This window comes from Gallus gallus, chromosome 3 (assembly GCF_016699485.2).
Source record: "Gallus gallus isolate bGalGal1 chromosome 3, bGalGal1.mat.broiler.GRCg7b, whole genome shotgun sequence".
Classification (NCBI taxonomy): domain Eukaryota; kingdom Metazoa; phylum Chordata; class Aves; order Galliformes; family Phasianidae; genus Gallus; species Gallus gallus.
In genome coordinates this window covers 96,579,063-96,598,751 of record NC_052534.1, presented here as the reverse complement: position 1 = coordinate 96,598,751, position 19,689 = coordinate 96,579,063, and the positions used below count along the sequence as shown (strand labels likewise).

General features: G+C 39.2%; 1 protein-coding gene across 2 annotated transcripts in view; it reads left to right on the top strand.

Moving 5' to 3' along the window:
- The first annotated feature begins 1,848 nt into the window (after positions 1-1,848).
- Positions 1,849-19,689, top strand: part of NOL10 (nucleolar protein 10) — a 44,947-nt gene continuing 27,106 nt past the window's right edge. The window contains exons 1-12 of one of the 2 annotated variants that reach the window (XM_419950.8): positions 1,849-1,943; positions 2,493-2,538; positions 3,663-3,761; positions 4,335-4,412; positions 6,080-6,117; positions 9,314-9,450; positions 9,968-10,033; positions 11,488-11,548; positions 12,063-12,148; positions 12,418-12,496; positions 13,713-13,862; positions 16,151-16,217. In XM_419950.8, coding sequence (XP_419950.1) covers positions 1,878-1,943; positions 2,493-2,538; positions 3,663-3,761; positions 4,335-4,412; positions 6,080-6,117; positions 9,314-9,450; positions 9,968-10,033; positions 11,488-11,548; positions 12,063-12,148; positions 12,418-12,496; positions 13,713-13,862; positions 16,151-16,217 — 973 coding nt within the window. In that variant the 5' untranslated portion in view covers positions 1,849-1,877. Of the gene's footprint in view, positions 1,944-2,492; positions 2,539-3,662; positions 3,762-4,334; positions 4,413-4,594; positions 4,646-6,079; positions 6,118-9,313; positions 9,451-9,967; positions 10,034-11,487; positions 11,549-12,062; positions 12,149-12,417; positions 12,497-13,712; positions 13,863-16,150; positions 16,218-19,689 lie in introns of those variants that run through there. The other variant, XM_040698511.2, reaches the window with a different exon arrangement.

Genomic DNA, 19,689 nt, shown 5'->3' with positions numbered 1-19,689 from the left:
GTCAAAATAAATAAATAAATAAATATCAAGAATATTGAAATACAATTTTATTTTCTGCTGTGCAGACAGAGGTATTTTATTCCTCTTTTTCTGCTGTATGGTCATTGAAATATACCTAGAGTACTGAAGAAAGGATCAGGAGTCTTTGGGCGTTCTCACCCAAAGTCACATATCTGCTCAGTATGTCAGAACCTCGTGGGTTTTAAACCTCTGGGGATTTTTCATCGTTTCAGTCCTCCTGACCTTGTCTTACATTTTTTGAGGTGTCCTCATGTCATACCAAACAACTTGGTGAGGATGTCTGGGATTCCTTGGGGCGTCCTGAACTGCAAGAGGCACCTATATGTGGGCAACTGGATTCAGCTTTAAATGTCTGTTAACAGCTAGTGACAGTCTAAGGAATGAGACAGTAGAACTTGGAAACAGATTGAATTCACTCCGAAGTAGACACCAGGTGGCTACTGTGCCACACTGCTCCTCAGGCTTCATTACTGGGATTAACTAGGTATGCAATTCAGCTGCCTGAGCTTCTAGTGCCATTTGAGATGTCCTCCACCTCACACCGCATAGCACATGGGTTTTCCACAGGTCTTGTGTCACCCCATCTAGGTGTCCTGGATACCATGAGGCAGCTCAAATGCCACCAGACAATCTACATTTAGGTGAGTGAAGCCTTAGCACCCTGAAATGGGAGCTTTGACATCTAGTACCCATTAGAGACCTACACTTAGGTGTCTGGGTCTCAGCTATGGCACCCTTTAATGCAAAGCAGAAAGTGGTGATATTGGTATTATCATTGCTGAAATACATAATGAAAAACATCAAGAAAGACATGGAGGCCCTGGAGCGTGTCCAGAGAAGGGCAACAAAGCTGTGAAGAGTCTAGAGCACAAGTCTTATGGGGAGAGGCTGAGGGAGCTGGGATTGTTCAGTCTGGAGAAGAGGAGGCTCGGGGGAAACACTGTTCTCTACAGTCACCTGAAAGGAGGTTGCGGTAAGGTGGGGTTGGCCTCTTCTCTCAGGTAATAGAAATAGGATGAGAGGTAATGGTCCTAAGTTGTACCAGGGGAGGTTCGGGTTGGATATTAGGAATCATTTCTTGTCAGAAAGAGTGGTGAGGCACTGGCACAGGCTGCCCAGGGAGGTGGTGGAGTCACCGTCCCTGGAGGTGCTCAGGAGAAGGGTAGACGTGGCACTGAGGGATGTGGTCAGTGGGCATGGTGGGGCTGGGCTGATGGTTGCACGAGATTATCTTAGTAATCTTTTCCAACCTTAACGATTATACGATTCTGTGCAAGGAATTCTGTACGTAAGACTTGGCACGGTTTCAGTTAGCTCTTACACCGGTTGTGTGCTGTCATGAGGGAAAAGCTGTGACATACATTGTTACACAAAAACATTCGTAGAGCAGAAAAATGCCACATTTGTATTTGTCGCTGCTCTTCTAAGTCAGAATAGGCAAGGCCTGATGCCTTCCAACCCCGCCAACTCTGTGTCTGTCACAGCCTGTGGTGGGGAACTGCTCCAGCAGGGGCTGGGCTGGGTGATCATCGGAGGTCAAGAAAACGAACCCCCTCAGCAACGCCTGCCCAAGCAGCTCCTTCCTACTCTGTGACTTCAACCCGAGCACCGCCTGAAATAGCACCATGCAGCCGCCTTTATGCTTTAACGTTACAGAACGCGATTTTATCTAACAATATCACCCCAACCCCCGGCCCGGTGCCCGCCGACACTCGGCGCCGGCCGGGAACGGAAAGCTGACGGAGCGGCGCCTCCCCTGCCCGCGGCCCCGCCCGTCCACCGCGCACTGCTGCCGGGTCGGAGCCGAGGCCGCCTTCCGCTTCCCCTGCGGCCCGGAAGAAGTGTGCGGGCTCGCCATGCAGGTCTCCAGCCTCAACGAGGTGAAGATCTACAGTTTGAGCGCCGGCAGGAGCCTCCCAGAGGTGAGAGGCAGCCCGGGCGGGACGGAGTCGTAAGGGGGCGGGCGGGACGCGTGGGCTCCTCCGGCTCTTGTTGGCTGCCTTGCGCTGGCGAGCGTTTGAACTGAGCTGAGCTGAGCTGCTCTGCCAACGCCGTTCTTGAACCTGTATCTTAGAATCACAGGACTGTTCGGTTGGAAGGGACCTCAGAGCCCCTCCATCCCAACCCCGTGCTGTGGGCTGGGTGCCCCCAGCAGATCAGGCTGCCCAGGGCCTGCTCAGTAAAGAAATTCCTCCCAGGATCTCTCCTCTTTTAGTTGAAAGCCATTCCCCCTTGTCCTATCACTGTCAGGCCGTGTAGAAAGTGGGTCCCCCTCCTGTTTATGAGCTCCCTTTAGATACTGAAAGGTGGGATGATTATGCTTACTACTGGAGTTCTTAATGTAATTGAGAAGAAAGAAGTGATGTTTCAGGCAGATCCTAAACTCTGTTTTTTCAGATTAACAGACTGTAACAGTTCTGATTATGCTCACGTACCATAATGTGAATACTGATGTGTGCGTTTCCTTACAGTGGCTCTCGGACAGGAAGAAAAGAGCATTGCAGAAGAAAGATGTGGGTGAGTTTTCCCATTGCAGCCCTCCGCAGAACTCTGCTAATTCAGGAGTAGGCAGTTTGCTGACACAAGGAAGTTGTGCACAACTTGTTTTAATAAATACGAATTTAAAGTTATGGGTAATGCTAGAAGTTCATGCTTTAGCTTCCTATATAGTGCTGTGTGGATAGAACATTACCAGCATCATTTTCAGGCATTAAATACTTGGAGATGATAGATTGTACACAAGTGTGGTGGATGCATCCAACATATATTTTGTGATCAAATCTAGCTATAGACCCCTGTATATATGTTAAGCTCAGATTAGAGGGCAGCTTTGTGGTTTTATCATATCATAATCATAATCATAGAATCATAGAATGGCCTGGGTTGAAAAGGACCATGATGATCATCCAGTTTCAACCCCCCTGCTATGTGCAGGGTCACCAACCACCAGACCAGGCTGCCCAGAGCCACATCCTGCCTGGCCTTGAATGCCTCCAGGGATGGGGCATCCACAACCTCCTTGGGCAACCTGTTCCAGTGCATCACCACCCTCTGTGTTCCTCCTAATCTAAACCTCCCCTGTCTCAGTTTAAAACCATTCCCCCTTGTCCTGACACTGTCAACCCATGTAAACAGCTGTTCCCCCTCCTGTTTATATGTTCTCTTCAAGTACTGGAAGGCTGCAATGAGGTCTCCCTGGAGCCTTCTTTTCTTCAAGCTAAACAAGCCCAGTTCCCTCAACCTTTCAATTTTACTCTAAACTTGTAATATCAAAGGAAATATTTACATACCATCATGAGCATTGTGTAAAGCAGCCAACTAAAAAATATGCATGGAGCTAACAGTGTGATGGAATGTTGTGTAAAATGTGTGACCTTTTTGTGATTGCATGGTATAATTTGCCACATGGTTAGCACCTCGTGTCTGACAAAGATCTATTTGGTATGGTGATAGCTGGCTTCTCAGTGTTAGTGTACTGCATTGCTCTCCTGGCCTGTGTTAAAGACAAAGGTGTGTCTTAAAAAATATTCAGTTTTATTCTGTGAACTCAACATACTTTCATAAGAAATCAATGGACTGATAATAACAGTACTAGCTTTACAAATAATTTGACTTCGTGTGTATTTCTTTTTTCTTTATAGATATCCGTAGAAGAATTGAACTTATTCAAGACTTTGAAATGCCCACAGTTAGCACCAAGATTAAGGTATCGAGAGATGGACAGTATATTATGGCAGTTGGTGAGTTAACTCAGGATCCCTTGGTAGCAGAGGCCAAAAGTACTAGTAATGTTTTATCACAGAACATGACAGATAGAAGATAGAGGGGTTTTTTTGTTATGTTTCTTTAATGCAGCATTGAACATAATTGTGGAAGGTTACTCTTAAGATGTGATGCAATGAATGTCCTGGTACTTCAGTTGAGAAACATTTAATTTTCAACTGTATTAGAAGAATACCTGTGTTGTAAAAACAACTTGCTTGTTTTTATAGTGTGTTCATAAACTTACTTTAAATGACTTCTGAGTATCACTGAGTGGTTTTTTTTAAAGGGTAGAGGATAATGCTGCATTTTGTAACTGCTGAAATGAGATCCTAACATGAATACCTCAGTTAGCCTTAATGGCACAAGGAGGCTTGGTCTTTCAGTCTTACTGGAAGGTATTATTAAGTTCTGTTACTAAGAGGCCTCTTTATCCGTTCACAGAAACATAGTTGTAGTAAAGAATGTATACATAAAACATCGTATTTTTTAAAAAATATGTGTTATCTTTTTGTTTAATCATTTTATTCAAAATCAAATTCTTCTTTCAGGAACTTACAAACCAAGGATCCGCTGTTATGATACTTACCAGTTATCCCAGAAATTTGAAAGGTGCTTAGATTCTGAAGGTTAGTATAAGCTGTGGCTGTCAGTAGGAGAAATCTTTTGTCTACAGTTCAGGTTGGACTCCCAACAGAAATTTATCTCCCTGTTCTAAGGGGACAGATTATATGCTGGGGGAACAGAAGAATCTAGAATAAAATCTCACCAGTCTTTACCTCTGTATTTTTCCTTCTTTTTTTCTGTAAAGTTCTTTCCTCTCTTGGAGCTGTACGAAGACAATAAGATCTGCTCTGAGTCAGTAAGTGTGGGGCTCAGAGAGTGGCGTGGCTGAAGGCTGCTGCTCTTTTCGGGGAGTGCTGTGTGTGTGTGTGTGTGTTTGTGATAGCAGGCAGTTCTCCCTTCTGTTCTCTTCCCACTGTGAAGCAGTAAGGTAGGAGAGTGCTCTGCGGTTGCTCCGTTGTTACTGAAATGAGTTCTTATGTTTTCCCTCTGCAGCCCAAGTCAGCTAAAGAGAACTCCTTGGTTTGTTTTGTATTTTTCTTAATTATTATTGTTATTTTTAGACATTGGAGCCTTTCCTTTTGCTACCACCTATTTCACATTGTTCGCTAGTATTTTGGAGGGAGAACTGTTGTGATGAGAGCAAGGAGCCATCTAGGCTCTGAGAAAGGGAGAATCTGCTGGAAATTAGACTGAGGGAGGAGGTTTTAGGGTCTGTGGAGTTGGAGGGTTTATTTTGGTTTTGTTCTTAGGAGACTAATGGCAGAAGACAGATAGGTGAATGAAACTGAGGGGCTGAGCACAGAAAGCACATAGTAGTGCAAGAATGACAGCTACTGAATGAGGTCAGGAAAAGGAAAATAGAGCATAGTGGTGTTTTGTTATTTGATTCCTTAGTACTGCAAGGAATCTTTTGTGGTGTAGAGACAGTGCTACAAAGTAGTATGAAAAGGGAGAGTCTGGAAGTCTGGGGAGTGAAAGGCGTGGCATGAGAGAGACCCACTTTGAAGGAGTATGAGTCATTGTAATAGTAAATGCTTGCTCTTAATTAGAGCTCGAAGTTCATTTTTTGAACTGGCTTCTTACAAGGCTTTAAAAGTATGTTTAACTTGCATTGTATTTTAGAGTCACCTTAAATGACCTACCTTATTTAAATAGAAACAGTTGAAGTGAAGCAGCTACTCCCTAATGTTCCAGACTCACCTTATTTAAAGCTAGGCGAAGTTCGGTATGTTGTGTTCAACAGAGACAGTAGCCTTTGCATTTGTGATTATTGGCCCCTCAAAGCTCAGTCTCTGGAAGCTGATGCTTTAGAAAGGCTGTGTCTGAAGATGTGTGTGCAGTGCATTTGATCCCATGTTATTATCATCTTTGATGGTTCACCAAAGATCTGTCGACCACCCACTCACTGAAAAGCATTTGATTAGACTTTCCTAAATACACGTTTGAGCACTACATTGAGGAGCATATCAAGAATACAAGAATGATAAAAAGATTATAAGATGCTTCGTGAATTTCTAAGGTTTTCTTAAGTAGCTTATTATTTTGCAAATAATGTTGTCTAATTAAAGATTTAATCATGATGTCTGCATTATGCATTGAAACCTGTGGGGAATACTTATATGGCTACAGGTTAGCATAAGAGTAAATGTTATTTTCAGGATTTGTGCCAGTGTTTGCAAATAAATTTGCTTACTTAGTTAACTTAACATTCTCTTGTTCTCTCCTCTAGTGGTTACATTTGAGATTTTATCAGATGATTACTCAAAGGTATGTTTAATGTTTCCAATGTATAAATGAGAAAATTGTGTCATATGGATATTAAAATACATTTTCATATATAGTAAAGGTGGTCAATCAACAACTTTTGGAACAGATTGTTTTTTATTTAAAAAGCAAACAGGATAAACATTTTTTTTTGTACCTTTAAAACATTGTTTTCTTTGCCTCTTTGTACTGTAATTTGCCTTACCACTTGTAAAGTCTTTTGTCTGCAGTAGAGAAAAGCTTCAAATAGTCAGCTATCCTATGATCAAACTAATGGGAGAAACATATTTAGTTCTTCTTGCTAGGGTAACATTTGGTTATAATTGCTGTGAGAGTAGCCAACATGCACCTTTTCTGAGAAATGGGGTAGCTACAGCTGAATTAGGCTGATTTGCTATAGCAGTGATATCAAAGAGTATGAAGCAGGAAAAAACTGGAGAGAAGTAGCATGTTTTGTTTATGAACTTCTGTATCTGGAGGAAACAGCTGAGTTGTTACAACTGTGTGCCTTTTTCAGGCTCAGTACAATTATCACTCCTAATTCTGTTGAGGGCCCTCAGAGACATGCTCAAAACCTTGTGCATTTTTTCCAGCTGCAGCAGTTGGTGTGATAAAATATGTTACCTGTTCCTGTAAACTTTGCTGATTCATCAGAGTATTAAGTCTAAAATGAAATACGGAAATTTAAACACATAATTTTGCTGATTTCATTAGAGCACAGCATGTTAATAGTTAAATTTTTACTGTATTTTTTTTTTTTCCTCAGAGACTTTAGCATTACTGGTACAAGTTTGTCTTGTACTTTCAGACACGTTATCTAACCTTCTAGCTCTAGGTTTTTCAAAGTTTTCCCTTGTGAGTTTTCCAAGAATGTGTGAACTCGATGGAAGAAGGAAGTGACTGATATGGTAGGATAGCCTACGGTTCTGGTTGTAAAGACCAAGCAATTATTTGCAAGGCTGAGGAATGTATTCTCATTGTTCACCCATCTCTGGCTGGTCAAGTAAACAATAAGGCTTATGTGTGTTTTGAACTGAAATTGGTACTGTATTTCAAACTGAAACTTGACAACCATATCTTCAATTGTATTTTCCAAAAGCATCCTGAATTGTTAGAAAGAAAACTGATTTCAGGAAGTTATAATATTTTAGATGTGACAAAAAGAGGGAAGAGTATGTGAGAAATTGTACTTGAAATGGTTAGAATCATAAAAATATTCCTTACACGGAGACGTCTAGTGTTCATTTCCTGCATGAAATAAGACTAATGCTCTCTGATTGCCTCCTAAAGAATTCTTCCTTCCTGCCCAGCCTTCCTAACCAAACCTGACATTTCTGCTACTGCTACTGCAATGAGTTTGACTGTCATTTTTGTAACTGCATTTCAGTTTAGGCTGCTACTAGATTGTTTCATAATGTCCTCATTGCCTAACTAACGAACTCGGATTCTTCCAGACTTTTCATCTAGGGCTTGTATTCTACCCCTTGTCTGGCTTGGCTTTGTTGACGTTCTCAATATTCCTCTTGAAATGAGAGCCCCTGCACTAGATACAGTGCCTCATGGGCACTGTGTGGAGAAATGAAAACATGCCCTCCCCAGTCAGCTCCTACTGACCTTGTAAGATATCGTTTTGAGGCTCATTTGTCTTTTCACAGAGCATACTGTTCACTTTGCTCGTGTTTGTATCCATAAAGTCAGTTATGTTTCTGTGCTCTATTAAGGTTTAGACTTGGACTAAGTTTTAGACTTAGGGGAGAGCGGTATCTCTTCTACTATAGTCTCTTCCAAAATGGCAAGCATGATTTCCACTTGAGTTGTATCCTTTTCTAATAAAAGAGGACATAATTGTCTTCAAGTCCCTCGTTGTAGATCCTTCAGTTTAAGACATAAAATTACTAGAGGTAACATAGTTGTTAGCAGAATATCTGCTTGTTTTTATCAACTACTAGAAAATAAAGTCTTTTTGCAGGTCATAAAAGAGAACTCAGCAAACTGTATCTTCCCTATTCCTGGTAGAAAGTTTCTTGATGGCTTACTGACAGTGAACTAACAAGGTGATATTGATAATTTCAGATAAATGTGGTTTAATTTTGTGTTCTTCTCATAATTTCTCTAACTTCTAAACTACACAAAGATACAGAGATTTCAGTATTGTCACTGCAAAATCAGAAAATACTTGATCTTGTTATTGTTTGAAACAATGAAGTGAAGAGCTTTGCTTGTTGTAAACCTCCAGTTAAAAACATAAAGAAGTTAAGCACACAAAGGGTCAATTGGGCTGTGTATGAAAAACATCATTGCATAACATCAGCTGTGCAGCTGCATCTGTAATCTTGTATGAAATAGTAATTATACTTGTGAAAAGTGATACTTGACTTTCATCTTGGATGTCAAAAGAGTGAGCCCTTGAATAACAGTTGAAACATTAGAGTTTCTGATATTAGAAAAATGGAAAGTACAGAGAAGACTTAAATAGGCATAAAATAGTTACCCAGGTCAGTACTTTTTACATACCTCATTTAAAGGGAAAGTGTGTAAATAAACATGACAGATTCAAAACAACCATTGTACTTTGTCTTTCCTGAGCTGCTTACTATTAGTGTAGATAGCAACGTAGTACAGTAGGGGGAAATTTAAAATCTTAGTGATTTACTATTGTGTGAAGATAAAAAGACTACACACATTCTAAACTGGCACCTTTCTAGTCTATTCTAAAGAGAGTTGAGCCTCAGAGTCAGTTGTTGACCTGTAATTGTCCATATCAATTGTTTGCCTTCATCGTAGAGTGGTTTTGAGCCAGAGAGATGATTAATGCATCCCATAGTATCTGGGCAAGGTTTAAGGTGCAGCATGAATGTGATGGGAGTGGGAAGAATTCATTTATATGTATGTGAGTTGTGCTACGTTATTTACTAATATAGCTTGCTTTCTAGTGATGCCTTACTGCAAGCTCTGAGGAGCAAGTTGTTTGTCTAAATTTCAGTAAAAACTTGTTGTTATATATGCTACTGTAAATATCCATTTTATCTTTAATAAAGAGATTGCTGTGGCTAATGAGAATATAGAATGAATTCTGTCATTTTAGTAGAAATTATTTAAGTGGATTGCGATAGACCTCTGCGAGCGTGGAAAAGTCACTAGTTGTTTTCTGAGGCAAGTTTTCTCTTCTGTATTTCAGTTCTTTCTATTTTATTTTCAGATTGTCTTCTTGCAGTGTGACAGATATGTGGAGTTTCATTCACAACACGGGCATTACTACAGGACAAGAATACCAAAATTTGGTAGAGACTTCTCTTATCACTATCCGTCGTGTGACCTGTATTTTGTAGGAGCAAGGTAGTGTTTCAATGGATTATTTTGTTTCACTTCTGTCAGGATTTTTTTCCAAGAACTAAATGAATGTTAACTGAAAATTTAATTATGCTATTGGAAAAAGCAGGAATTCTTTCCAGGTGGAGACTGCTTATGAAGAGTGAAAAATGTGGAAGTCCAAAATTAATTCAGTTTCCTGCATTAAGGCTTTTATTCTTTGATTAAGGTACTTGCAAATTCGTTGTCAACATTGCAATTCATTATACTCTGTTTTAAAAGTGATGAACATCTTAGTAAGGAAAAGGAAGTAGCTTTTTGTGGAGACTTTCAGGGTGAAGCTGGAGAAAGCCGTGGGCTACCTGAGCTAGCTGTGGTGTCCCTCTTCATTGCAGGGGAGTTGGACTTAGATGACCTTCGATGGTCCCTTCCAACTCCAAGGATTCTATGAAGCTGTTCTATGATCTCTGATGAACATACGCGTTATCCCTTCTCCAGTGTACAGGAAAGAAGTAATTGTGTTGTTTTTTGTTTTTCTTTGTAGTTCTGAAGTATACAGGCTAAATCTGGAACAAGGAAGGTTTCTGAACTCCCTGCCAACTGATGCTTCGTAAGTAACTGTAATGCATGATGTCTGTCTTCCATCCACCAGGTGGAACCAAACTACTAATATGCTCACCGTCAGTACTGTATCTGAATACTGCCCAAATACGCAGTAAAGTAGAATTGAAAAGCAACATATGCCTAGTTTGAACCTCATTTTATTTAATTTTATGTCCTGTAATTCTTTGTACCAGTTTTTATACTTTAAAGTATCCACAAAGAAAACTCAATTAAAATTGCTTAATATAGACTTATGATAGTATTATATAACTTTGCCATTGCAACTCAATTTAGCCATCACATAAAGACCTGCCCACAGCGTATGTACTTTCCCAGACATGTCTTTGTCCTTCTACTCTTGGAGGAGCCCAAAGAGTGTTGATTTTTTTTTTGTTTGCTTCATTGATTTTTTTTAATATCACCAGCATGTGGTTGATTCTTTTGAAAACCATAGCAATAGCAGGAGCTGGGCTTCTTTCGTGTGGGGAGAGGCAGATGAGAAGAGCACACTTGAGCAGATAAAGTCACTGGTTGGTGAGCAACAGGTGGGGCTCAGTGGGTCAGATAGCTTAAGGAGCATAGCAGTATTTGGGTGGGCACAACTATAGACACCTAGTAGCAGTAGGGGGGGGAAGGAAAATCCTGGAGCAGCAGAGCTGAGTCATGAGTGAAATCTGAATCAGGGAAACGAGAACTGAAGATTTGGAAAGCCTGTGAGGCAAGGGAACTGGATGAGTTATAGAATTATAGGTGGCATTCTTAGAATAGAAGAAGTTGGGATGAGGGGTGTAAGGAGAAATATTTCTATTTTTGAAGAATTGTTGGAGAAGTGCAGTGCTCTGGCTTGATCAGTGAAGAAATGGGGTACTTGGAAGAGGAAAGAGTAGACAGGCTATTGATCAGAATATGTTGGAGATGTAAGCTTCCAAATGTGTAATCAAGAAGACCTTTTGATGTAATTGAGTTAAGAATACAGAGGAGCGGAACAATACGGCAAGGCTTGGTGGTAGGTGGTGGGCTTGGGCAGAAGATTGTAGAATCGCTGAGGTTGGAGAGACCCCGAGTCTGGTCTCCTGCTCAAGGCTTGGCCAACGCTGAATTCAGATGAGTTTTCCCAGGGGGTTTTGTAAACTCTGAGGATAGAAATTCCAAAGCTTCTTTTGGCATCCAGTTACAATGATGAGGTACCCTCAAGGCATAAAAATATTATCCTTACATCCAGTTGGAACCTCACCCATCTCAAGATATCTGCACCGTCTCTGATTTTCTCTGATAGCTCCAAATTCTTGGTAAGCTCCTCTTAAGTATGGGAAGCTGCTATTAGATTGCCATCCACTTACACACCCTCCCCCCGCTCACCACTTTTGCTTTTCCAGGCTAAACAATAGTGTGTGTGATTACAGAAATCTTTTTAGTTACATTATTCTGAAGTCATTAAACTTGTTCTTTTTTCTGTTTTAGAGAGAATAATGTTTGTGACATAAATCCTGTACACTACTTATTTGCTACAGGGACAGCTGAGGTAAATGTTTGCATTCCTTCTATAAAAAGGGCAGCAGTGTTTGTATCTCTTTTGTATTACTTTGCGTGAGGAAAAGAAGGAATCATGACAGGAACTTAAGTAATTAATTTGATCTTGTTTGCCGTATGAAGTATAGATCTGTTAAACAGGAAGACTTACGAGTGCAGTGCAGGTACAGTTTCTGAAATATCTTGCTTGCTGAGATACATGAGATTTTGCAGATGAGAGAAAACAGTGTTATCTTGCCTGAGAATATAACTATCAGTTGAAATTAGCAGGCCTGTGTACCCACTGAATCTTGGGAAACCCAGTGTTAACCATTTTGATTTAGAGCACATTTGTTTTAAATACACATGAAATGTGTGGAGCTTGTATGGCATTATTAGTACACCTCTTGTTGTAGGAAATTTGTTTTATTATTCAGAGAGAAAAGAATTCATCATTTTATTTAAAGACTTTTACGGTATCTGATATTTATTGCATAAGCTTAAAATATATTTTCTAAACTCTTTAGGGTAAAGTGGAATGCTGGGATCCTAGAACCAGAAATCGAGTTGGGCTGCTGGATTGTGCTTTAAGCAGTGTGACAGCAGACACAGAGTGAGTAAATGCTACCTTTGCAAAGGGCATTCTTCTGGTGGTTTTGTTTGTTTTGAAAAGTTTTGCTTCTAAAAACAGTTCCCACTTGGCATTGCAGTGCCCACTGCCATCTCATTGCTAGTGTAAGAAGGTTTTCTTAGTTATAAAGTAACTCCTTAGGTGTGGTATGTCTGAATAATTTACACTATTATTTTAGCTATTTTTAACATATGAAAAACGTAGATCATTTAGAGAGAGAACATCTAACTCTTAAGTATTGTGCTTTGCAGGGTGGATTGTTTGCCATCTATTTCAGCACTGAAATTTGATGGAGCTTTGAATATGGCTGTTGGAACATCTACCGGGCAGGTAGTCTTAACTTCTACAGCACTTCTTAGGAGGTCGTTTTGCAGTTGCCAGTCCAGGTGTATTGTACACTGAGTGCACTTAATGTAATACACAATTATACAAGTATTTCTAAGACCATAAATTACACGTATAGAGCAGTAACAGTCATTCTTAAGCTGGAAATTGATTTTGTCAAATGATCCTGTTCTTCAGAATACTGAAGGGTTGGCTTAATATCATCACAACCTCTGACCTGCATGCTATAAAATTTCAGTCTTTGTGGTTTTCTTAAGACTTAAGAATCAGTTATGTGAGGAAATTACTTCTTTTTGAGACTGTCAGTACTGTCTCAGTGCAATACATATGCTCTACCTTATTTTGATGGTGCCTAAACAAGCAGAAGTGATTGTCTTTCAACTAACGTGTTGGGTTTTTTTGTCTTATCCTATGAAGCATCATTTTGATTCACTTATTCGTTGTTTCCATGCTAGTTGTCAGGTAGAGTATGAGGAAGTTTTTGTCTGCCTTTAGTGATCCTTTAATGGGTTAAGAAAGCTACTTTCTGGAGACAGTTATACATATAAGAATTGTGCTTGTTTCATAGCATCATAGAATCATGTCATGCAAGCTTTACTGGAGATACATTTTTAGTCTGAACTAAACAAATTGATAATATTTTTCCCTCAAATTATTAGTATTCATACATATGAGAAATTTAAGGTTTCTCAGAGATTCCATTAGACATTTTTTAGATAAAAAATGCCTGTTTCTGGAAGACAGCCTGTTCTCACCACTTCTCTAGAAAAATAATTGTGTTCTGTTGTTTTTCTGAGTGAAAGGAATACTCAGTGAATCTGAAAGGCATCTGAAGATTTAAACCTTCTGAGTAAGAATAGTACAAGAATGTGAAAGTGTGATATTAGTGATTCAAAAATACTGAGAGCCTTGAAAATGTTTCAGTTTTTCAATTTTAATTTCAATTTTAATGAAAAAGACTTTAGAAACATAGTAAACTCTTGAATGCAAATTTGATTTTTCTAGACTAAAACATTTTGTGGTTAAAATATATTGTCAGAATAAGATGGGCTTACTTAATCATTTTCAGAACTTGAAAGGATTAATTTATGGAAAACAAAGAAAAAAATCTCAAGTTGAGTTCAATCATTAATGAAGACCTAGTTTGACTACCTCTTAATCTTAAAATATTGAAAATTTAACCTGTCTTTTATTCCTCAAGGTTTTGTTGTATGACCTTCGGTCTAGTAACCCACTGATAGTCAAAGATCACCAGTATGGCCTGCCTATTAAGTCAATTCAGTTTCAGCATCAGTTGGATTTAATAATCTCTGCAGATTCTAGAATCATAAAGATGTGGAACAAAGATACAGTAAGTGTTTTTCTGTTGCTGCGTTTGTATCATTTCCTTTTTTTTAAGTTTAATGTGCAATTTGAGTAATAAAGTTGAAATTCAAAGTAGGAAGTTGGGGTTTTAATGTGTTGTAATTTACATAGCATTTTTCCTTGTCTGGATAAGCAACCCTGCATCTGGGAAGGTATTCAATAGCCTGTCAGGTATAAAAGTGCAGTCTTGATGGTTTTTTATCTGTTTGTGTATGTCTGCTGATGATGCTTTTTTCGGTAGAAGGGTTTAAACACAAAAAGTGGTATCTTAGCCATTGCCTTGGTGTGTGTATTTCTGTAAGTGGACTATGAACATCCAATACAGAGAAAAATTGGTCATTCCAGTTCTCTGCTCGAAGGAGAGCTAGCTTCAAATGTACATCAGTTAGTTTATGAAGCATTAAAATCAAGTGCTTCTTACCTTTACAGGAACTTACATGGATTTTGAGGCAGATATTATGCCAAGATCCAAGTAACAGTGTGCATTATACTGTATTAATGGATTATGTCGTAATAGACAACATCTTTATCCCCGTCTTTTGCACCTATAGGCAAAGTTACAGTCTAATTACTGTGAGACTTTCGTTTGTTACATTATGCTATTTTTTTTCTTGTCTTTCCATTGACTCAGCTTGTATGAAGTACGTTATCCTGTAGATTCACTCTAATTCTACTGTAATTTGATTTGGCCAAAGAGGCTATCTTTAGTCATTGTATTCCTTCTAAAAAACTTGCTTTGTGCTGTATCTATGCTTTTCTGGTTTTGTAATGAAACGTATCAAAAGCAGTTACAGTAGTTTAGAGGCACTTATTTTCTAACTATTTCAGGCAGCCATTTTTCTATTGTTGTATTTCTTCATGAACTTTCAACAGCCCCTTTTTTTTTTCTCTATGATTGCAAGCAATTTTTTTGAGCTCTTCAGTTACTTTTTATTGTTTAAAAAGGCAAATAATTTATTGGCTATTATTTAAAACATCTGCAATGGCCCATCTCCATTTTTCCTAGGTACAGAGATTTTCCTCACTGAGAATTTAACAGCGCAAGGTTCGTCAGGTGGCCTCTGCAGTGGGAAAAGGGAGGGTTTCTTAGTGCTGGAAGGCAAAGATAGCTTTGGACTCTTTCCTAGAGTGTGTTCCAGCTGGCTCCACCTCTCCCAGATGTTGGTTCCTGACTATCTCTGGCTGGGAACCAACTGCAGAGGCAGACTGTGGGGTGGAGAGCATATGGCTTTGATACCAGAATAGCCCCATGCTGAGACGTGCCTTGGGGTGGGGAGCGTGAGGCTTTTGTCTGCTAAGACTGGGGTGGGGGAGGACTCTTATTAATCATCGAGGAGAGACCAGGGATGGGTGGGGTACCAGCATATAACTGGGTGGGAAAGGAAGGGCCCGGAAAGGTAGGTGGGATTGCTGCAGGGAAAGAGAAAAGAGGAATAGGATGAAAATTTGCTCTGTTCCTGTCGCTCATTTACAACCGTGTAGACATGTACTCTCATGCTTTGTATTCTGTGGCCCAGTTCTTAGACACACTTCTTTAACTGGCTGTCTTGTGTCTTGGCTTACGAGAGCACCTGTATTTTGTCTGGATTTTTCAGACTCTGTTCCAGTTCTTACTTTTTGAAAATCTTGTTTCCTGCTTTTACCATTTTCCTAAATTTCCTTCATTACTGTGCTAAACTACATACCAGTGGATGCTTTGATTATTTTGTGTTTAGACCTCTTTAATACTGAGTTTGTAACTTACAAATAAAGTGCCAAGCTATATTTCATTTTAAGTAGACATGGGCAGGCTGGAGGTACCAAGCTGCACCATCAAATTCCACTCACAATCCATCATTTCAGCTAATAAGCTTAGCAAAATGGAAAAGGTTTAAGGTTACCACATTCAGACTTGAGCAAAATGAGGGTTACTCTGGCAGCGTGCCAGGAACTTGTGGCCCTCATCCTCTTTTTGCACTAAGTAAAATGAAGTGAAACTAACGTATCTTTTCAGCAGACAACTGAACCAAGAAATCAGAAGTGCCACTGTGCGTTGTGGTGTCTTGGGTTACCTGTAGGCTACACTTACAAGACCTGATCAGAGACAGAATACAGTATTGAGTTTCTGTGTTATGTTCAGATATTTTAGTAACATTTTATTGTTCTGCAAATTCTGTGCTATCTTTATTCCATCATCCTTAGCTTCTATAATGGCTAGTAATAATCTTTAGATTTACTATATTTAACTGTATTGTTTGGAATTCTTTATAATATGTTATGTTCCTTCAATTGCAGGGGAAGATATTTACTTCAATGGAGCCAGAATATGATATCAATGATGTCTGTCTTTATCCAAATTCTGGTATGTTAGATGTATTAATGTCTTACTGAATTCAAGAAGGAAAGTGTGTGTTAGTCCATATTGTTGCCTTTTTTTTATTATTTAAGTGATACAAATTAGGTCTACTTTCCTTCTTGTTACACAGCTAGGAAAAAATGGTTACTTGCTGGTTAATGTCATTGTTTCCTCTGCATCTGCCTTAAATCAAAGACTCTCAGCAGTTAGAATCTGCTGTCCTTTCAATTGAGTGACTGACTTCTTTTGCCTTTTCAAGTATCTTAAATATCTCGTAAGAAAAAGAGCTTTGTCCTTTTGTCTAAGCTAAGCTGCAGATAAGTCAGAGTGTAATTTCTAGAGCTAGGAAAAAAACTCTTTCAGCGAGTTTACAACCATTTGATCTTTCCTGTTTTCAAGCATGGTAATCATTGTGTCCTGCTTAAGATGGAATACTTTTGTTTTTAAGCGCAGGGGAGTCTGCAGATTTGCATGCTTTTTGTGACTTCTCAAATTTGGCCATAACATTACTTTTCAAGGTCAAAAAAGGGCCACTTTTAACCTGTTTCCAGATTCTAATTCATGGGAGAAAAAATATTTTACAAAGTCGTGGTTGTATATGCACATGTGCTTTAAATAGATTGCGACTGACCTTAGTTTCTCCCATAAGTTGCTTGGTTCTTAACTAGACTATGATATACACTTCCTGTTCAGAAAGCAGCACTGGAAAAGGTGAAAGAAACATCATGGCCTGTAGGATGGCAGAGGACAAAGTTCTTGATCAGAGAATGCCTGTGTTGCAAATTCTGCTATTATCTTAATTTTAGAGAGGTAGCAGTGAACACAGAGCAACTTGGATTTTGAATGATACTAACAGCTCAATTCAAGATTGTAGATAAGTGAGTGAGATTTCTAACAAGTTAAAACTTATCTTGTCTTTTCTGCCAACTTCAGTTAAGAATCTTTTTTTTTATTTTTTTAAAGATGAACACTTGCATACTGAGCTCTGCTGGGATGGCAGGCATTTTTGACTTTATGGAGCAACAACACTCTAAGGTCTGCAGGATCCTGCTAATGAAAATATTAGCTCACTGTCTTCATGCTCAGGATTCCACCCCTCTGAAACAGCGTGGTCTTCCAGTACTAGCAATTGGACTGGGTTTTCCTGAGTGCTAAAGGGGATAGCAAAATTTAGGATGCCTGGCACTAATTCATAGATATTTAGAATTTGAAGTATGAACATTTGAAGGAAGTACTTCCGGTCATATCAGTGCTGCAGTTATGGAAAGCCAGGAGAGGCAATGACACGTAAATGCCAGTGTGGCTGTAGCTCGGTGTTGTCATTGGGTCCCAGCACTCCCAGCACACACTTGGACGTTCAGGAGCTGACATGGCACAAGGAATCCCAATACCTTTGCCCAGCCTGTGCTCTTGTACTTAAATTGATGTGACTGTTGAGAAACCCCATATTTTAATCTAACCCTTATCCTCTCTCATTCACTTAAAAAAGCTTTGCTGTTTGCTGTTGAGTGAAACAAAGCACTTTTTCCTTATTTTATCTCACTGACATGGGCCAAAACTCACAATTTCTGTCATGAGAAACTCGCAGGTTTTGTTTCAGACTTGAAGAGAATAGTTATCAGAAATGTCATGAATGAGAAGTCATGGAACCTACTTCCAGAAGGCTTTTCATTTGAGAAAACTGATGCCTAGTGTTTCTAGAGGTTTTACTCCTACCTTTTATATTTGTAATCTTATTCTACTGATGGCAGTATTCAAGCTGTGTTTTAGACTGCGGAAGGTAGCAACAATTTCAATCATTCCAATTTTTTTTTTACAAGGAACTTTAGTTTTTCTAACACTGCTTCTCCCATTTACTACAGCTTCATATTCACATTTTCATTCCTTTAAGTCAGTGATACCATATGTCTGATCACTAAGAACAGTCACTGTCCTTCCTAAGGACGGTCTTAAAAAACTACTTCTGTGCAGGAAGAGTTCTCATTTACTTCCCTTTTAAAGTGATCAAAGCAGACTGCTGTGGTTGGGTGTGGTCCTTCTTATAAAAATTGGTTAGAACTAACAAGCTGAAATGATGAAAGTGCACACAGACATCTTTCATGGAGTTGTTCCTTTTTTTGTTGTTTCTGTATTTCCCCCTTAGTATACACCCATGTACTCTTCTGAAGACAGTTTCCCACCTTTAATTATTAGTGGAAGATTCTCAAAGGAGTTTTTCCCTTTACTGTCATCCTTGAAGCACCTAAAGAATTAATTCATGTTGTTTTATCTCTAGTGATTCATATTCGGTCAGTGGAGAAATGCTTTGCCTCCTGTAGTAGCAGCAAACATGCTGATATACCAAGGGAGCACATCTGTGAAAAATATACCATGAATTCTTGCTTTTTCCTTCAGTTGCCTGCAACTCTTTCCAGATTTGGTGTTAAGCCTCAATTTGCTGACTGAGCTTTCACAAATGTCTTGCTTTGCCAGGAAAGCAAGGCCCCTTTTTTCTGATATTAAGAGTCCAGCTGCATTATGTGTTTTTAATAAAAGGATTAGGTAGGAAGGATTACTCCACCCATGTTAATTGTGTTCCTGTAGTTGGGTGTAAATTATATTTCTGCCCTCCGGGTGCATGGTAACTGCCCCATTTATTCATAGTCTCGGTGGCATGTGTTACTTCAAGATCAGAATGTTATCTAACTCGATTGCTCTTTTGTTCTTCACACTCTGTCTGCATGTATTACATAGTAAGCAGCTATGTTGGAAAGTCAAAAACTGAAATAAACATACAAGTACATTCCAAATGTCCTTACTGAGCTCCTATCTAGAGTGAACTTGGAGGTGTTTCTCATTTTGAATGAATCCAAATTCCTGTGACAGTTCCAAATTTTTTGTGGATTTTAATATTTTTACAGTAGTTTATTCAGAGTATTTGCAACCCTTATTTGCGGCATTCCTTAGGAAAATTTATTGAGATTTCAGATTTTGCTCTCCCCACCAGTCTAATACCACTTTGATTTGAAGCCACGGTATCCTGTCTCTCCTGCTGACAATCTCCTGTTGATTTCCAAAGATGAAATATGAGTAAAGGAGCAGACCGTGTTATGATTTACGACTTTGGTTAGGTTATTAATATGTGTTTGAAAACAAAGCAAAACAAAACCCACTCCCTTGCTCATATTAGTTTGTGACCAAGGTAGATCTTAAGTGTAAGGTGAACTGAATTTGTTCTGGACAAGATCATGAGATGAACTATTTCAATTTGTTAAGAAAATTGATAGTCTGGTTGTTCGAGATTAGTGTTGCTTAGTGATGCCAAGCTAAGACAGAGGACAAAGGGCATGAGTATATAGGAAATTATACTTGATTAATTGCACTGCTATCAGGCTTTTCCTTCTTTAGTCCTGTGTACAAATCTACTTCTTGTGAATTAAATACTTCAAGTATATATATATGTGTGTGTATATTTAAAAATAATGCTATCCTCTTGTGA